General features: G+C 41.7%; 1 protein-coding gene across 4 annotated transcripts in view; it reads right to left on the bottom strand.

The window, feature by feature from the left end:
• Positions 1 to 1984: 1984 nt before the first annotated feature.
• RCOR1 (REST corepressor 1) overlaps positions 1985 to 17749 on the bottom strand; it is an 89237-nt gene continuing 73472 nt past the window's right edge. For 2 of the 4 annotated variants that reach the window (XM_049828530.1, XM_049828528.1), the window contains 6 exons: positions 16268 to 16346; positions 11797 to 11991; positions 10680 to 10757; positions 9899 to 9956; positions 9122 to 9351; positions 1985 to 8967 (listed from right to left, as the gene is read on the bottom strand). In XM_049828530.1, coding sequence (XP_049684487.1) covers positions 8923 to 8967; positions 9122 to 9351; positions 9899 to 9956; positions 10680 to 10757; positions 11797 to 11991; positions 16268 to 16346 — 685 coding nt within the window. In that variant the 3' untranslated portion in view covers positions 1985 to 8922. The remainder of the gene's footprint in view (positions 8968 to 9121; positions 9352 to 9898; positions 9957 to 10679; positions 10758 to 11796; positions 11992 to 16267; positions 16347 to 17749) is intronic. The other 2 variants (XR_007509581.1, XM_049828529.1) reach the window with 2 other exon arrangements.

The following is a 17749-nucleotide window of genomic DNA, read 5'->3' as shown; positions in this document are numbered from 1 at the left end:
GTTTTGGTTGGTTGGTTGGGGTTTTTTTTCTTGTTTGTTTTTACATACACACATGCACATTTTGTTCACTAACAGCAAGACCAGAAATTACATTTGCCTTATATTAGTTCAAAGACGATTTGGGTGGATAAGCCAGAGCATGGTTTAGAGGGGAATGAGATAATAGGTTTGATACCCAGTTCTCTCTCAAACATCACACTGTATCTTTCAGACTGTAAGTTGGTTTATGAAATAAAATCCACACTTATACTGTTATTTCATAAAGCTGATACTTGGGGATTAGATTAAGATCTCAGCATACAAACAGCATCAACACCGAACTCTTCCCTTTCAGCCTGAACTCCAGCTCACACTGCATCCTGCAAGGCAGCTCCTACCCTAAGGGAGAAGTGCTCCGTGCTGTTGTGTTTCCCATCTCTGCAAGCTGTGGAGTATGAACAAGGCCTGGAAGACACGTGTAGGCATTCTGGAAACAAAGGTTTCTGCATATACACATATTCCCATTCTTAGTTAAGGTCCAAAGCTTAATTAAGGTCAAACCTTAAAAGTCTAAACCACAGTAGTTGCTAGAGTGCTGGTGCCTTAAGGACTTCAACACTGGAAGTTACCAGATACCAATCTGTTTATGTAGGAACGAGGCTATAAGGAATACTAAATACAGCATTTTAACTCCATTCAGCACTAATTCAACACTGCATTCCCCATTTACAAATGCATACCATTACTAGGTAGAAACATAGCACCTGTGTTTTTAAAACAGTAGCATTACCACTACTTCATCTTTGCTTCTGGACTCCCCAGGAGATTCCTCGGTCCGTGTTTGGGCAGAGGAAGCCCCAGTTTCCTCACCTGCTTATGCTCCCTGATTGAAAGGAGGGGAAGTTCCTTCTTTGTTTCTCTTTGTTTTACTTTGGGGTTGGGGGGGCACGTGGGCAGGAAGGGCTGGTTTGTATTGAAGGTTAAGGGCTGAAAGATCTTCACGTCAGACGACTCTGCTAAAAAAGGCATGACTAATTCCTGCCCTCCTACTACAGCATTGGAAACCACCACAGTATCTTGCTGTATTAGTTCTGCTGCATTTAACACATGCCAGCAAAGCAGAAAACTCCTTGTCATTTGTCCTGTGCTGACACCCAGACTCACAAAGCACTGCTGGTACCCTGCCTGTTGAATGTAATAAGACAACACAAAGCAGTTGGCCCTGAACTGCCCTATAACGTCTTGTCCGCGCTTCTGCATTCAGTGCTCAGTTGCACCCAGCACGTGGAGACAGAAAATATTACCTTCCTGAAAATACCAAGGTTCAACCCCAGTGCAAAATTTCCTGCCATTTTGAGCATCTATGATAGCAACATCTACACACTGCTAAGCTTCAAGGGTAAGAGTTGCCTTTTCCTATACATTTTAAATGCATTTCTTTCATTGCAGGACAAAGATGATGATCTTGTTAACTTGCACAGCCAAGTGCTAGAGCTTTGCATGCAGCAGACATGCATGCAAAAACATGCATGCATGCATGGTTTTTTTACTCTTCAGGTCCTCATTGTAATAGCAATGACCCTGTCAGCTAGTCTCCATCCATGCCCTACGAGCTAGACTCCGGCTCCAGCCCCTCAAGACCAGCCAGCATCCCAGTCCCACCGCTTCCCAAACACGAGAGCTGCCTCGCTGCCCGTTGCCTGAAGGCGATGCCCGTGCCGGCGGGACTGCAGAGCGTGCAGCTGCATGGCCAGGGGAAGGAATATGCCGAACCATCAAGAAAGGAGCAGCAGTCTCTCCAGGACCCCTGGCGTGAACTGCACCAGGCAGCTCCAGCTGGCAGCACCATACTAAAGGCCGCTCGAGAGCGGGACTCCAGCAGCAGTTAACCTGCGCTCCGACGACACCTACACGCAGACGACGCAATACAGGAAAGGGCAAACCCTGGCCGGTTCTCCTGACCAAAATCTGAAAGGTAGGGGATCAATTACTTAGCAGAACCACATTTTACATCAATAACATTTTACTACGTATTTTATTACATCAATGGCTTGAAAAAGTTTTATTTGATGTCAGCAAACATTGGAAATCATAGAAAAATGAATTATGTAGAATTTCACGAAGGAATTTACCCCACTATAATTCCTCATACAGTAAAATAATTCAAAACCAAATGTTACTTTTCAGTGGCTAAGCAATTTTATAATGCTATGAACATTCATCACAGGAAGTGTGCTGAATTATAGAAAACAGGCAAAAAAGACATTTAAAATATTACTTACAACAGCATTATTACAACATACTTTCTTTAAAATCCCAATGAGTATTTTATCACTTCAAAAGCTATACAGCATTTCCATTATATTTGCAAACTTAACCTTATACATCTTTTAAAATCTTGAAAAAACTTCTTTTAAGCAATCTATAAGCAGTTAACAAAATTGATAAAATCTACATAATGGAATACTATACACTCCAGTATAAATTTTATTTTAGGAGAATATGAATGTAAACACTCATTATTATACAACATGCATAGACTATACTGACCTTCCATCTTCTGAACTGTAACTTTCACTGCAATTGTGCTTTACTATCAACAGGAAAAGCTGCATTTATCCAGGGAGTGGCAGAAAGTATTTGCTTTAGGGGCATTGCACAAGATCACTAGATTTTGACTTGCTGAAGACAAGCTGGAGCTAATAAAAATAATTTTATTTTTTTTTTTTTAAAGAGTAAATACCAGGCCACTCATCGCTGAATGGGCTATGCATAATTTTACACAGATTTCAAAAAACGTATTATCAGAAAAATCTCCTACGATATTTTTGCGCTTCATTGACTTGGAGATTTATGGTCACAAATCCAGTGATCAAGTTAGTGTAATGCACTGTTTGGCTCGTATTTGGTGTGCAAGAATACCAACAGCATGTTAGCGATTTAGAGAATAAAAACTGAAATTTAAAGTGACAATGAGCATATTTTAATACATAACGTTTCAGATGTACTTGTACAGGAAAGAAAAATGTTTGTCAGGACATTGCTTTAAGAGAACAAGAGTTTCACTCTTATATTAACTATTAAAAAAGTGTTCTAGTGGATATTTATGGGGTCTTCCTGGTTGCAAACTTGTAAAAATATATTAAGAATTCATTATCCCCATTGGTATTAAATATATCAAGACACAACCATTGTGGTTGCACTACCAGTTATGGCTACTATGGTCTTAAGCATCTGATTGTACATTGTTGCTATATTGTTAAGCACAACTGAGGCATGTATTTTTTTTTCCCTTGGTTATAAGATTATATTACAAAAATTGATCACTGTTTCAAACCAGTTAAACACGAATATTCAAGTAACAAGGTTGTTTTAATGGATAAGCGAAAAAAGAAGTTACCTAGCACTTTACACAACTACATAAAAATTAAATAGAACAAATGAAATTTGTTTATGCATATGCAATACACTTTTATATCTTTAAGATTTCTAAAACTAAAACTTAAACTATCATTTTCTTTAACGATACCATATTTTGCACAATAACTTATACTTAGGAGAAATAATTTCCCATTTTCCACAAAATATATATAATTATGACATTCACATTGATAGTTTAAGAAACAAAATTTAAGTGAATATTCTATCTTATGCAGTTATCTTTGTGGACCCTTCTAATCAGAATGCAACCAGTTGATGTATCTAATGCTTGACCCATTTAAAAAAGAAAATGAGGGTCTTCACCTAAACAAGACCAAACCATTTAAACTTTCAAAAGCTAAAATTATTTTATCGCATTTAAAAACATAGTTAAAGAGAATGTAAAAAACTAAACGTTTAAAATACAGTGCTATTATATTGTATGTATCAACTACAATAAGATAGCAGTCAACTGAAAAGTAATTAAACAACTTTTTTCTTCCTAGTATCATGAATTATACATGTTTCCCCCTACCCCTTGGGGATGAAGCCAAAACACAACTTTTCTGATCATCGGATGGACAGATTTGAGGGCAAAAACTGATGAAAAGTCTTCACAGGTAACTTAACTCACCAGCAGAAGCCTCTCCTGATGAGTTTCACCAGCTGGGATGCAAGCTCACACAGCGTGCTCACCCTGGCGAGGACCTGTCTCTGTGCATTGGTACCAGGAGGAGGTTTAACACTAGAGTATTTCTAATGAGCTGCATTGCTTTACAGCAGAACTGTCAGCTGAATTCACAGTGCTATTTGCCCGTCTTTCATCCTAATTCACACTGGCTAACAACTAGTGTCCTTCCTTTCCCACAAGAGACTCCCAACTCCAACTGGCACAGGACAGAAGGAACGCCTGCAGGGCCACCATCAGAGCTGCCAGTTCACATCAACAGCTGTGGAGATGCTGCCACAAACTTGGGTTTACAGGTTTCCAGTACAGAGGACAGGGAACAGATCCCTTCCCGCCTCCTATCACCTCAAAGGATCTCTCTGGAGCTACCAGAATGAAACTGCTCAGGAACAGCTGCAAAGTGGCTGAAACAGACTCTTTTTTGGGCTCCACACCCCAGCTTGTCCTAAGATATGCCTATCTGCTCCTTCGCCTGTGTTGTTGCTCGATTTCTGATGTTGAATTACTTTCCTCACACAAGGCCCAAGGAGAAGACCACCTCAGCAGTACACGAGGCTACCTCCCCTGCCTCTCCTTGGGTTGTGTCTACACTGCAGGAGGTGCAGTCGCAGCTGGCTGTCAGCCAGCTGGCATTAGCCTACCTCGTTTAGGTACAGAGAACAGAGCCGTCACAGCACACAACATGGCACAGCTCAGCAGCTCAAACATCAGCACCAAGTTCAGGGCTAGACTCCGAGCTGCAGCACCTCCGCTGCAGGCCAGGGTATGGACTAGCTCATTTCAGGTTGTGTTAAGAGAGGCTGGTGCCATACATTGCTGTGTGCCATCTTGGCTTGAACCCTCTGTAGAGGAAGAGAGGGAAAGGTCCTTTTTTCCACATGCAAAGACACCTGGTGGTTTCTTCCAACATCATTAAATCAACCATTTTTAAATGCTTTGTGACTAGTGTTATTTTGCAGCTTTCCAATGGACAAGAAGTAATACTACTGCTTCTAGCTTCTCTGAACACTGTCTGCTCGGCAGTCAGCAACTTGTTCAAGGTGCAAAGTCCTCATGCAGGACTTTCAAGAACAGCTCCAGTTCAAGCCAGCTAGATAGGCCACAGCACAGGTCGTCCAAGCAGAGGGCTGGGGATTTGAAAGCTGCGTGCACCAAATATTTGGAAAAGCACCTCTTAGATTTTTAAATTGCATATTTTGGTTCAGAACATGAAAGCAATGTGTGCTTCAGAAGGGTTAAAATGGCCAATGAAATTAACCCAGATCTTCTCCATTAAAATTCTGAGAGACCAAAAACTACCTGAAGGTTGAGTTTGGTGCTCCAACCCTCATCCAGACTTTCAGTGGGAGAAGTAGTTTGATGTCTTTGGCAAACAGCGCTCTACGGAGGAATTAGACACTGGGACAGAAAGTGACCTATGGTAGCCAAATGTAAAAAGGCACATATTCCAAAAGGAGAGGCACCAGAGAAAGTTGTTTTGACTTAATCCCACAGAGGATCAGGAAAAAGAAAGTTGTGTAGCACTCATTTAACAAGTTACAATGCAAATGCTGAATGCCAGGGGTTAAATAGCGTATCAAACTGTTTCAGGTTACGTATTCCCTTTTGCACTAAATAAAAGCCATTAAAATATACAGGAATAAAATGCTCAATTAGGGAGCTTTCTATGAAGCAAAAACACACAAATACAGTGGAAAGAATTGCACAAACCAGAAGTGTAATGAGTTACGTTTACAACCTTGGACTGACCAAACCTTAGAAATAACATTTCCTATCACTTTGCATTATTCAAGATTGCTTGTTAGCATGCCCTGTCATTTCAGAACAAACCTGACACCACTGACATGTGCACAGGCCTCTCCTTTATAGAAAGCTCACTAATAATAGTGTCATCATAAGAATACACAGGAAGCGGAGACCACAAGGCCATGCAGCAATATGTACTTATACCCTACGGACCAAGTATTATAAGAACTCCTAATGTGTAGAGTTACTGTGGGGCTGCTAAGGAGCTCCTTGTTTTGCAGGTTGGTCATAATTTACAGACAGGTGTTACTGGTTCTAGAAATCCCCATGCTTAAGCAGGACGCTGATGAAATGGAGAGCTGAGCTACCTGGGTGCTTTTGAAAGAAAGTGGAGGCAGTATGGAGGAATGAGGGGAGATTAAGGCAGATGTAGCACAGGACTGGAAGCGTTTGCCTTTTTTTGGTAATAGCTGCTTGTCCACAGATATGATGCAGATGGCTGTCTGAGGTTTGCTAATACCTGATATCCTGGATAACACAGTAGTCAACACAAATTGTTCTAGGCTACAGCACCTTCTCACGAAGCAGATGCATATCTGACATCAAGAACAGAAGTAGCCTGGAGGGAAGGGGGAGGGGGGAGAAAAAGGAGACGTTTAGTTTAAAAATGAATACACATAGGCTTTCTTGCATCTCCAAACTTCACCCCAGATCCATGGTACTGAAAGCAACAAAACGGACAACCCTGGCACATGAGAAGAATTGCAGCAGCTTCCCCTATTCTAAGCCACACTACGATTTGTTTGGAGTGTAAACATACAAGAATGAAGACTGGAGTTGAGGCTGCTTTATAATCAACAGTCTCACCTCTCTTCTTAAAAACAAACAAACAAAAAAACCCCAAACAAACAAAAACAACACAAAAGACACCAACTGTGGCCACTTGCTATGAAAACACACTGAAGGGGAAAGCCCAGAGCAGACAGAGGGCTGACAAAGCTTTTATTAGGCTGGCAGCCAGGCAGACAAGGCATGCCAGGAGAGAAAGCACCCAAGGGACTTCAGTGTTAGGTCAACAAAGTCTTCTCCTGGCTACTGCTGACTGAGTCCAGCTGACTGAGTCCACCTGACTTGACCAGCCGCCTGTGCAAGTGCTCTCAAGAGCAGGCACCAGCCACACGGTACTGCGCAGCTCAGGAGGGACCAGGAACCCCCCTCCTAGCCCATACAGATCACTTATTTGATAATCCCAATGACATTTCACTTTGCCCCCAGAACTGCCCAGACAAGCACCCAGTCAGCACTGTGCTTATGCTACCTCCAAAGGCAGGTACATTTACAGCACCACATTTACAGCCAGCCTGAGAGGCAATGTCTGATGTGCTCAGAGAACATGGTGGCCATTAGACGTCCAGTGTGCAACACCCCTGTGTCCCTTCCTTGAGCATTTTTATAAAAAGCTGCAGGCTTGGTAGTTAAAATCCCCTCCATGCTGCCAGCACCTTCCTCCTCCCAGCTGTGACACATCAGTTCCTACTGTCCAGAGCAGGCTTCATCAAGAACACTAGCACCATGTGGCTTGTGGTAAGGCATACATGGTATGACACAGCTGGCAGCTCACTGCCACCCTGCCGGGCTCCTGCCTGTGTCAGACTGGTGCAGGCAGGCTCTGCCCTCATCCCTTACTGTACTGCAGGACACACTGAACTGCCCGACTCTCACAATAGCTGCCTTTTCTCTAGCCTTTGCAACTATTCCCACCAGCCTATTGTTTTGGTCCCCTTTCCACAACTCAGCACTTGCTCGGCTCCAGCCTGGGCACTTTATATCACTGTTTTGGGGATCACGACCGCTGCCCTACCAGTCATTTCACCAGACCTTGCTGTCGTGCCTCCACTCTCCCTCTTCCTCCTCTGATAACTTGTCTGGGATCCTCATTGCTCCAGTATCCACACACTTGGCCACATCTGCACGCTCCGGTTCCTGATGCAACAATTTTCTTCCTATCTCAAGTGAGACTCCCCTTTTTTGACTGTAACTTTCAGGAGCAAGGGTGTATTTGAAGCCAGGAAGAATCTCAGAGGGCCCAGAGAAGAAAAACTCTGCACTGCCAACAGACACAACTCTACTGGTCACAGGAAAAGGCAGTGACACAAGCCACCTGTCTTCCAAATGGGCGGCTATGTACTAGCACCATTGCTTCTTTGCTCCACCTCTCAATTCTGGAAGAATGGGGCAACTTCACTCACACCCTTCTGAGAAGGCAAGTTTTCTGAGTTTGGTTTTGTTCATTTGTCATGCCTTTGGACCTAGTCCCCAGATATAAGCATCTTTGAATAACACATTGTTAAGATTTGTGCAACAATGAAGTTCTGCTCTCTGAATGTCTGAATGGTAACGTACAAGTGAGCCAACCATAATCAGGGCAACAAGAATATACAGTACACTGAAAAGTCTTTAGTCCATGTGAGACCAAAATTCACCTTACACTGTTGACTGTGCTTGCATTTAGAAGACACAGCTTTTGTGACAAGCTGTCTTATAAAATTAGGCCAAAGGGAGTCCTAGATCAGACATTTTTAACATGCAAACCTCTAGTTGGGTCTTCTTTTGCAAGACTGTGTTAATATTACATTTTTAAATATGAAAGGTTGTTACAAACACTCTACAGTCTCGTAGTTAAACACAGATTGTCATTGGAGAAGTGTTAACTCCGTGAAGCTCCATCAAGGAGACGCTGTTTCTAGAATTTCTGTCTTCACAGAAACTGCTGTAAAATCAAGGAAACTTTGCCTCTAGGTAACTCCAGAGTGAACAGTTTCACACACTCTCCTTGTTTATAGCTTGCTTTCCTTCCCCAGAGTGAAACCACTCCATTGTCAAAAATGAAAGAGCAAGCTTTGCCTCAGAAGACTGTACAGTCCCACAAAGCCAAACCTAGAACAGCTTGGAGAACTGAGTGCAGGGAAAACATCCAAGTGAGAAATAGATGTATGGGGTTTCGGCAGCAAGAGGCATTAAAATGTCCATGTGCTGATGAGATATAGATCCTGTCAGAGGGCTGCAAATTAACTGTTCTCTTTCCACTTTCATATATGTCTGGAATTCCCAATTCCCAAAATCAGTACTGGAACCTGTATATCCAGAGGAAGTGAAATATGCTCAGATTGAAGATTGTCAAAAATGGCTTTTTCAAAGAGTACATATATATATATACACACATATATACACACACATCTATCTGAACTGAGCTCAGATTGGAAATTTTATTTTTTAAATTGGATTTACCTCATCTTCCTCTTCGGACATTTTAGTGGAATTATCAGGGGATTTTACAGGCTTCTGGCTATTGGTTCCATTTGTCTCCTCTTTGCCATGCTCTGCCTCCCACTCCTGTAGAACTTCATCTATGTTGAAGCGACGCCGATAATTTACAAAAAAGTTTTTCACTTGCACCACAGATTTGTTTCCAATCACATCAGAGATTGCCTGAAAGTCTCGGCCGTATTTCCTGATTGCTAAAAGCAACAAAAAGAAAAACAAAAGCAATGTGTTATTTCCACAAAGACCACAAATCAGGCTCAAGTCACAGCATAAGGATCCAAAGCTGAACTTCTGTCAAGGTTTCAAGCTTTTCTCAGATTAATCCAGAAAAAAAAAAGTCTACATTGGGCAAGATGCACAGTTAAGACTAGCCCGGGAGAAGAGAAGAAAATAGAGGTGTAGTAAAGATGGGCAGAGCCAAATGTAGAAAACCTGTGTAAATCTGCCTGTACTACTTGAGAAGTTATGCAGGCAAAGAGCATAGCAGCGACTCCAGTGGAGTTTCACTTTCTGAAAGCTTGGATGAGCAGAGATTATTTGCAAACATTCATATGGTGCAATTTATACTGCCTAGGGAGGGGAAGGGAGGATATTGTTTCCCTGTTCAATTCCGTTCTTTGGGCATTAGTAGACAGCGATGTCAAAATCCTTCATCAGCCACTGAAGGGAAACACAGCTCTGAAATGCAGCAGAGTTTTGATTATCATCAACTGAAGTACAAATAGACTTGTAGTGCCATACCTTGCACAGCAAGAAGCTGCTCATCCGTGGTCCAACGTGCATTAAATTTCTGAACGACCTAGACATCAAAAAAAATCAGGTAACTTCATTTACATAAGCAACAACTTTCACTTGTATCCGAGCTCATAAAACCCTCACAAAAACACAACAAGGAATTAACTGCTATTCAAACTGCATCATTGCTTTTAGTAGCAACAATGTTTTCAACAAAGAACCGCGTATGGCATCCATTCAGTTAACTGTGACATACACTGCGCCTGTAAGTCATGGTAATACAAAAAGATAGGGAATGGTCTGAGCAGATAACCAAGAGCCATGCTCTTCCAAAGCACCTACTTGTTTTTATCACAGACACCCTCTGTAATCTTGGTCAAATTACTTCCAGCATGAGGTAGCAGAGCTGGAAGGAAAACAGCAAAAGCACCAAGTGCCAAGAGAAAGATGGGTCATTAACATCCTCTCCCACGTTTTTCAGTATTTAGAGCAAAGCAGCTATCTCTCACAAGGGCATACGGATACAACACTGACAAAACGTGGTATATCTGGGATAACTGTGCTGCTGTTAGAAATCAATTTCACATGTTAAACACTGCTCTTACTTTCTTCTCATCTCCCATTTCTTTCCATTACACAACAACAGTGAATATGGTAAAGGTCTTGATTCACACTGACAACTAATAGGACATTGGTCCTAGTTTACTGGCAATGCAAATAGCCCTGGTACATAAACACAAATTAACATTTATCTCCACAATAAACACAGGTCAGAAGATGATCCTACCTCTGGAAGTCTGTATTGTTCTATACCACCTTCAAGTTTTTCTTTGAGCGCACTGTTTGTCTGTTTGATGTTCTGAATCTGAAAAGAAAGTTTCATCCCTTTAACAAGGAATAAAAACAAAAAAAACCCAAACAAACCCCACCAAACAAAAAACAAAACCACTTTGGACAAGCCTTCTTCCAGCAGCCCCAGCAGGAACCCCACGAGCTCAGCATTCCAGTTTTTCCTCACAACCTCCCTTTTCCAAAAAGAAAGTTTGTTATATTGGAATAAAGTAATGCAGGAGCAGCTGGCACATCAGGAGATCCCATTTAATTTATTCTATCCTGCCTGCAAGTTATTTGGAGCAAGAACTGCCCCAACTTCCAGGTCTGTATAAAGCCCAGCATAAGACGAAATGCCCTGTTCACAACAAGTAATGAATCAAAGACTGCTAGAGAGCTCCATTTCTCCCAGAATGCCAAGAAAAAGGCTTCAGACCAAAATACCAATTCTTTTAAGTTTAATAAAGACCTTGAGTCAGATCTCTGCTTTAAAAACAGTGAAAATGTTTAGAACTAGGAAACAGACTTATGTAGCAAACGTGTCTTTACTAACAGATACTTGAAAAACACTTGTTTAAGCGGCAGATCCCTCAGGGAAGCAAAAGGTACATAGGAAAGTTTCTATGAGGTATTCTTTCTAAGAGTGAATAAAACAAATGTATCTGCCTGTTCCAAAAGTACCATATGAAAAGGCAAAGGAAACTGACTGCTGCAGATGGAGATCAGATACTGCTGAAACCAATGTCATCTGAGGGAAGTTCAGAGTTAAAACATAAGGAACTCCAAACTGCAAGAAACACTAAAGTGCCAACAAATGTTCCTTCAAGTCAGTGTTATGGACCTTTCCTTGCTTCACTTTAGGTATAAAGTAGTTTTGCCCATAGAACTAAAACATAAGAGACATAAAACACAGGGCTGCATTAAGTTTATAGCACAAGGCTAGCAGCTTGTCAATTAAGCCGCATAACGATGTGCATCATCACTGCCAAGCTACAAATTCCTGTGAACTTTGCAGACTGTGACAGGCACTACGACCAAAAATACTAGTTATTCTTGAACTATCCCACCCATACCTGTCGTTTGATTGAGACTAATTCCATGTCCAGTTGTCTGAGTACAGTGGTAGCAGCTGTCGCGTTGGCAGAAACAGCCTCCACATCTTCTTGGGAAAGGAACATTCCTTTGGGAGGTTTCCTCTTCGCTCTGTTCTTGGCCTGCGTACTGTGCTTCTCCTTCTTCACCTGAGGAACGGTTTCAGCAGGCGGCATCTGGCAAACAGCAGTCATTTTTACAAAACTAGATGATTTTTAACAGACCCTTCCAACTCAAACCATTCTGTGATTCTATGACTTTTAGCCATTGTCAAAGGTTAGAGAATGAAAAAGCTGGCCTGAAAACAGGAAGACATTTTTTGCTTTAAGTGGCACATCATACAAACAGTCTTACACAAATCTTTCTTCTAGGCAGCTTTCAATGTTTATAGAGATACTGGTTGTATTCTCTGCCCATTCTCATTTTGGGAGACAGATGCCCAATCTTCCAGCAGTTAAATATTCTGGTTATTTTCAAACACTCTGAAACCTCTGTCCTTGCTTTCATCCCCAGGTCTGAACACACCAGTTTAACTGAACACCAGAAGGAAACAAAGTGGAGTTTGGAAGAGTTTACAGACTCTTTGTTTTTCTACATATGAGACAAGACAAGGAATAAACCAAATTTATTTAAAGGCTAAGGATAAAGGAGCAAGGTGACTACAAAGTCATTCTTAATCATTATGCAGTTTCTTGGAAGCCAAGTTTTCTTGCATAGCACTGATATATCAACTGTTCCATTAAACTGATGCAGTAAAATTTAAGTCTCTTTTGGAAAAGGGAGTATTTCACACACCACTAGTTACTTTTACACCTTCTGCCTAAAGCAAAGAATTAGGCACACACCTCTAACAGGTAGATTAGCTAGGACACTACACTACAGATCCTTCAAGAGCACATCTGATTCTCTAATACCAAAACCATTTCTTCCAGAAGTTATTTTCAACAAGCAACTCATACCCAAGATTTATTACCCAGTGGCTGGAGCCTGGCCAAGAACACAGAACAGAAGAAGGGTGGCAAGGAGAGAAAAAGCAGAGAGAGGAAGCCACACATCTGAAATCCTCTACTTGATCACTGCCAGCTTTAAACACATTGGCTTCACTTAGCTCTATTGTTTCCCTCCTAATTTGCAGCTACATGTAGTTTCTATACAGTTTGCAGCATTTTCTCATTAATAAGAATTAAAACGCTCACATTCAAACCCACACAAGGCTGAGCACAAAGCCCCATGTAAGCATGAGGCTCTGCCTCCTGAAGACTGGAAGACCCCAGCACAGCTTGCCAGCAGATAAAAGCTTGCACCCTCTTCATGGGCTCAATGGCCAGAGCCACATAGGAGCAATAATATGGACAATTGCCTGTTTTCAATGACTCCATGAGAGGCAATGCCTAAGGCAAGCCCAGGAGCAAGAGATAGCTATTGCTGTTGCGGGATGGATACCCTATTTCTTTTTGCAGAAGGGAGTGGTGAACAGGAGAAACCAGACTGGTTTAGCTATGATCAAGTGAGGTAAGCTCTGCACTCCGTTTCAGAAACAAGCGCTTTGATAACTGAGCCAGGTAAATTATTCAACGAGGATAGATATTTCAGATTTATTCATATTTCATCTACATAGAAAATTTCACAGGATCATGCAGTAATGCCTCACAACAGGTTCAGGCTATAGGTTGACCAACACGCAATGCCTGCAGTGCAAATATCCCAGAAGCCTCAACGTTAAGGAAAAATGAAAGTAGTTTCAAATGATTGTTTTATCCAGTTCAAAGAACACGAAGCTCTTGTGTTGCGGACAAGAAGCCAGAGGTCCAGCAAAACAGTTTTTGACAGCTCCAAATGCCTCTAGGCCCTGGTGATATTGTGCTGGCTCTGAAAATTTGAACATCTACCCTATCTTGGAAACTCTTGCCTTCCTGGCCACACACATCTCTGTAGAATTAAATCAATTCATGAAAACCAGAGAGAATTAAGATGCAGCGATTTAGCAGAGCTCCTCTCTTTATTTAGATATTTCCACTGCTATCCAGCGCACTTCACTCTTACAAACCTCTTAATACAAACAAGGTTCCCTTCCTCAGATTTCACTGTTCAAAAAGAAAAGACCAAGCTATCTCAAGCCATGTAAAAGCAGAGGATGAAGTGGGAGACATCTCCAGGAACAGGGAAGATGTGAAGAAAGCAGCTCTATTTCATGATCTCAGTATTATGGAGTCACTATCTAAAGAAACCTGAACAGTTGCACTAACACTGAAAGTAGAGAGAAAGAAAAAAAAACAACCGAAAAAAAAGAAGAAAGATTCCCCCTCAAATGATCCCCAAAAGAGGAAACATAAGAGATTTCAGATACTCTGAGAAATCCCAGTATTACTTGGCAAGTCACGCGGTAACTGACATCTCTGAGCTGGAAAAACCATCTTTGCAGGGTTGCGACAGGGAGGTTCTTTACGGTAAGAGTCCTGGGCTAGTGGTACATCACCACCTCTGCACGTCTGACCACATCATTAAAAGAAACATAATGATCAAGAAAGAACATCTCCCCCTCCTGGATACCTGCTCTCTCTCAAGGCATTTTCAGTCAGCCCCAGGCTCAGGTACTGCAAAATCAAATCAAATTAAGTCTGAACAGGCTATGCAGGTTGTCAGCTTCTTTCTTCCCACCAGTACAACTCCTGTCCAGAAAAGCCCCCACAAGGCTTCCCACTATTGCATACACAGCCAGACTGCAACATGCTCCATGAGTTCTGGTGATGTCTTTCAGATTGGTTAGAGTGCCATGGCCTGTATTAGCATGACGGGGAGAGCAGACAGCCTCTTCCCATACAAGATTTTCTACAAAAATGTCTTGATGGTAGCTGTCAGCCATCTGCTCTGGTTTGGCCTTACAACAGAGGCAGCCAAGTTGGCGAAGAACTACCCTTCCCTCTTCTGCAGCAAGTTCAGAGCATGCCAGCATTGTTAGGGAAGGAAGCAATAATGAAGGGGATTGAAGGGAGCTCTCTTACAGATGCAAGCTTTCAAAGAGCTTATGGAGAAATCTACACTTGAAAATTTATTAAAATAATGGGAAATGAGATGATAGTATGAATTATTTACAAGACACACTGGAGAGCTGCAGTATGCAGCTGCAACTTAGCCAAGTGAGAACCCTTCCAGTTTGGGTGTTGCTGAGGCTTTTGAGAACTCAAGCTTCTTGTAAGGGTGAATGAGTGGCTTCACATCCACTCTGCTCCTAGGAAGTCATCAGGGGTGATGGTTCCTTCAGCAGAAGCAACAGCTAGGCTTTGCTGGGAAGTCTAGAGAGTACCTCGGCATGGGTGAAGAACAGACTAAAATGCTGTGATTTTTCAGTTATTTCCATTCAAAATAATTTACTAGAGGAATTAATCTCACTGACAGCAACTGACAGAACAGCTGCTCTAGGACTTTGTTTTTGCCTGTGTGCAATAATGTTTTTAAATATTTCTAGTGGGTTTTTTCCTACTTACACCCTTTTAAAAAAATAATTTTAAAAAAATTGAAAGAGAGGGACTGCGGGAGAGAAATCAGGCTACAAGAAATCAGGAAAGGGAGCTACTTCAAGGTGAGAAGGCCTTAGGGTAAACGTTTTCCTGTAGCACCCACTCACACATACAACCCACACTGCTGCTGAACGGCAAGGCTTTTTTTTATTTAGTAACAGATAACCAGCAGGTTATACACATGAAAATAAAGTATACGCTTTCCTGTTAAGCATCACAGACTGGGTTTTCAAAACTGTCCATTATATTTGTGTGGCTATTTTAATCCAGAACTCTATGCCCACTTAAAGTGAAGTATTTGAAGTGAGGTACAAGTACTATGTTTTAAGTAGATAAAATATTCCACACATAACAACAGATTAAGGGCCCTCTGCCAGACAAAATGAACTGGCCACACAGAAGCTTTCTCCTTTACTGTTCACCACTATAGTTGCAATCCTGGTATCACTGAAATTCTCAGAACTATTGTTGAGGATTTCAGTACAACAGGAATTTACCTTAGAGTCTAAGGTGGAGATAAACACACTCTTGCTAATCTACCTAGAACAGACTAAAGGACATATTTCCCCTCCACCAAGCCATCTCAGCAGGGACATAAGTGCTTCTACTTCATTTCCATGCAATTAGGTTGACTTAAACCATCACTGAAGGTGGTTCAAGCTAACACAGCCAAAGAGAGAATCAAAAAGACTAAAACATTCACACAGTACATTCTCATGGGATGGTAAAGTCTTCAATTTTCCCAGCTACATGCACAATAACTTATTTGTCTATACTTGTCTTGGTCTAAGAATAAGTCTGAAGACAATTCTTCTTTTCTTGTATGACAACTATACAAAGCACGAATAAAGAAAATTAGATACTGTCAGCTTCTACATGAAGTAGCTAGTAAGTAAACACTTTCATTTGTACAGTAGTAAGAAAAGAATTATACCTCCTTTTTGCTCTCCTTGTTTTGTTCAACTTCAATATCAATAGGGTTATTTCCATTTGCTTCCTCCATTTCATCCTCACTGGAAGACAAAAGCAAGCAGTACTGTATTAGTTTGTGAGGCTCTCTTTCTATAAATAGCATGCTAAAAGAAATGCATGGATGCAACAGCAAGTCCAACAGCTTTCCTTAGTTTTATTCCCAGGGTGTTTTTTTAGAGGGTTGGGGTGGGGTTTTTTGTTTATTTGTTTTTGTTTTAAGTCAAGAAATTCTTAATTGTAAAGATACTAGGGACCATCTCTTGTAAAGGAAGACTTCTCAGTAGTGTACTTAAGCAAAATAAGTCTGCTCAGGTGAAGGCAAGATACATGAAATTAATTACAAAAGGTATCTTTTAAAGAACGTGGGATGCTGAGCATTTTAACTTTAGGCAGACCAAGACAGAAACAAAGACTTAGAATTACAGCAAGTAGCTAGAACATGGATTTCATACAGCTTCTTAACATTTAGCAAAATAGACATGCACAAGATAAAACTCCCTCAAGAGCAAGCATAAAAAGTGTTTGGGGTTTTTTGGATTTTGGTTTGCTTTTTTTTTTTTTTTTTTTTTCAGTGACAGCCTCACATTTCATTCTCCCCTGGAAAAGAAAAAGAGGTTATCAGTTACAGAATAATAACAGGCATGAAATTGTGGCCACATTGAAAGTGACCCTGGCACACCTGGACAGTTTGGCTTCATTGGAATTTTAATCAGACATTAAATCGAATATATTTTCACCATTTAGAAGTTTTATACTGTACACAACTAAAGTTAATTGCACTATTTGGGATGATGCCCAGAAACGGAAGAAATGAGCTGACCTAATCAAAGATTCCTTTTTTTTTTTTTTAAATAAGAAAATTAAATCTATTTTGTCATATCAAACTTTATAGCCTGGGACGAGGAACTTCGGCTGGTGCAGGTATGTCACAGCACCAGCGCGCAGCAGGGCTGCGCAGGGAAAGCCCAGCAGAAGCTGTGCGATGCTGCTGGGGTGCTGGAGCTAGCCAGGGTGTGTTTGCACAGGAGCGGGGGACAGCAGGCACGGCAGGTGCTAGTGAGCAATGGCTGCGGTACTGGTGCTCGCTCACGGCTGTCTCCCTGCTGCAGCGACGTCCTGTGCAGACAGTCTAAGGAGGAACGTTCAGCCGGGTGACTTGAGCTGGCATCCATCTCCACAACAGCAGTCACTTGTACAAGCCATTGCTACTCTCCCAAGCTGCCTGGCTCACAAGCCAATTCACAAGATATTTGGTTTGTGTAATCACGATTCCAGGGAATAAACTCACAAGCACCCCCTCCCAGAGCTGCATAGACAAAGCCCCTTGCATACAGCTAAGAATGGCTACTGAAAACCTGGTCCCAAATGCACCGGGAGCTATTTTAGTGACTATCTGAGAGGCTGGGGAATTTCCCTGCCTAGCCACAGAAGAGATATAGCAGTA

The sequence above is a fragment of the Accipiter gentilis genome, chromosome 25 (assembly GCF_929443795.1).
Source record: "Accipiter gentilis chromosome 25, bAccGen1.1, whole genome shotgun sequence".
Classification (NCBI taxonomy): domain Eukaryota; kingdom Metazoa; phylum Chordata; class Aves; order Accipitriformes; family Accipitridae; genus Astur; species Astur gentilis.
This window is presented reverse-complemented; position numbering and strand designations above follow the sequence as displayed.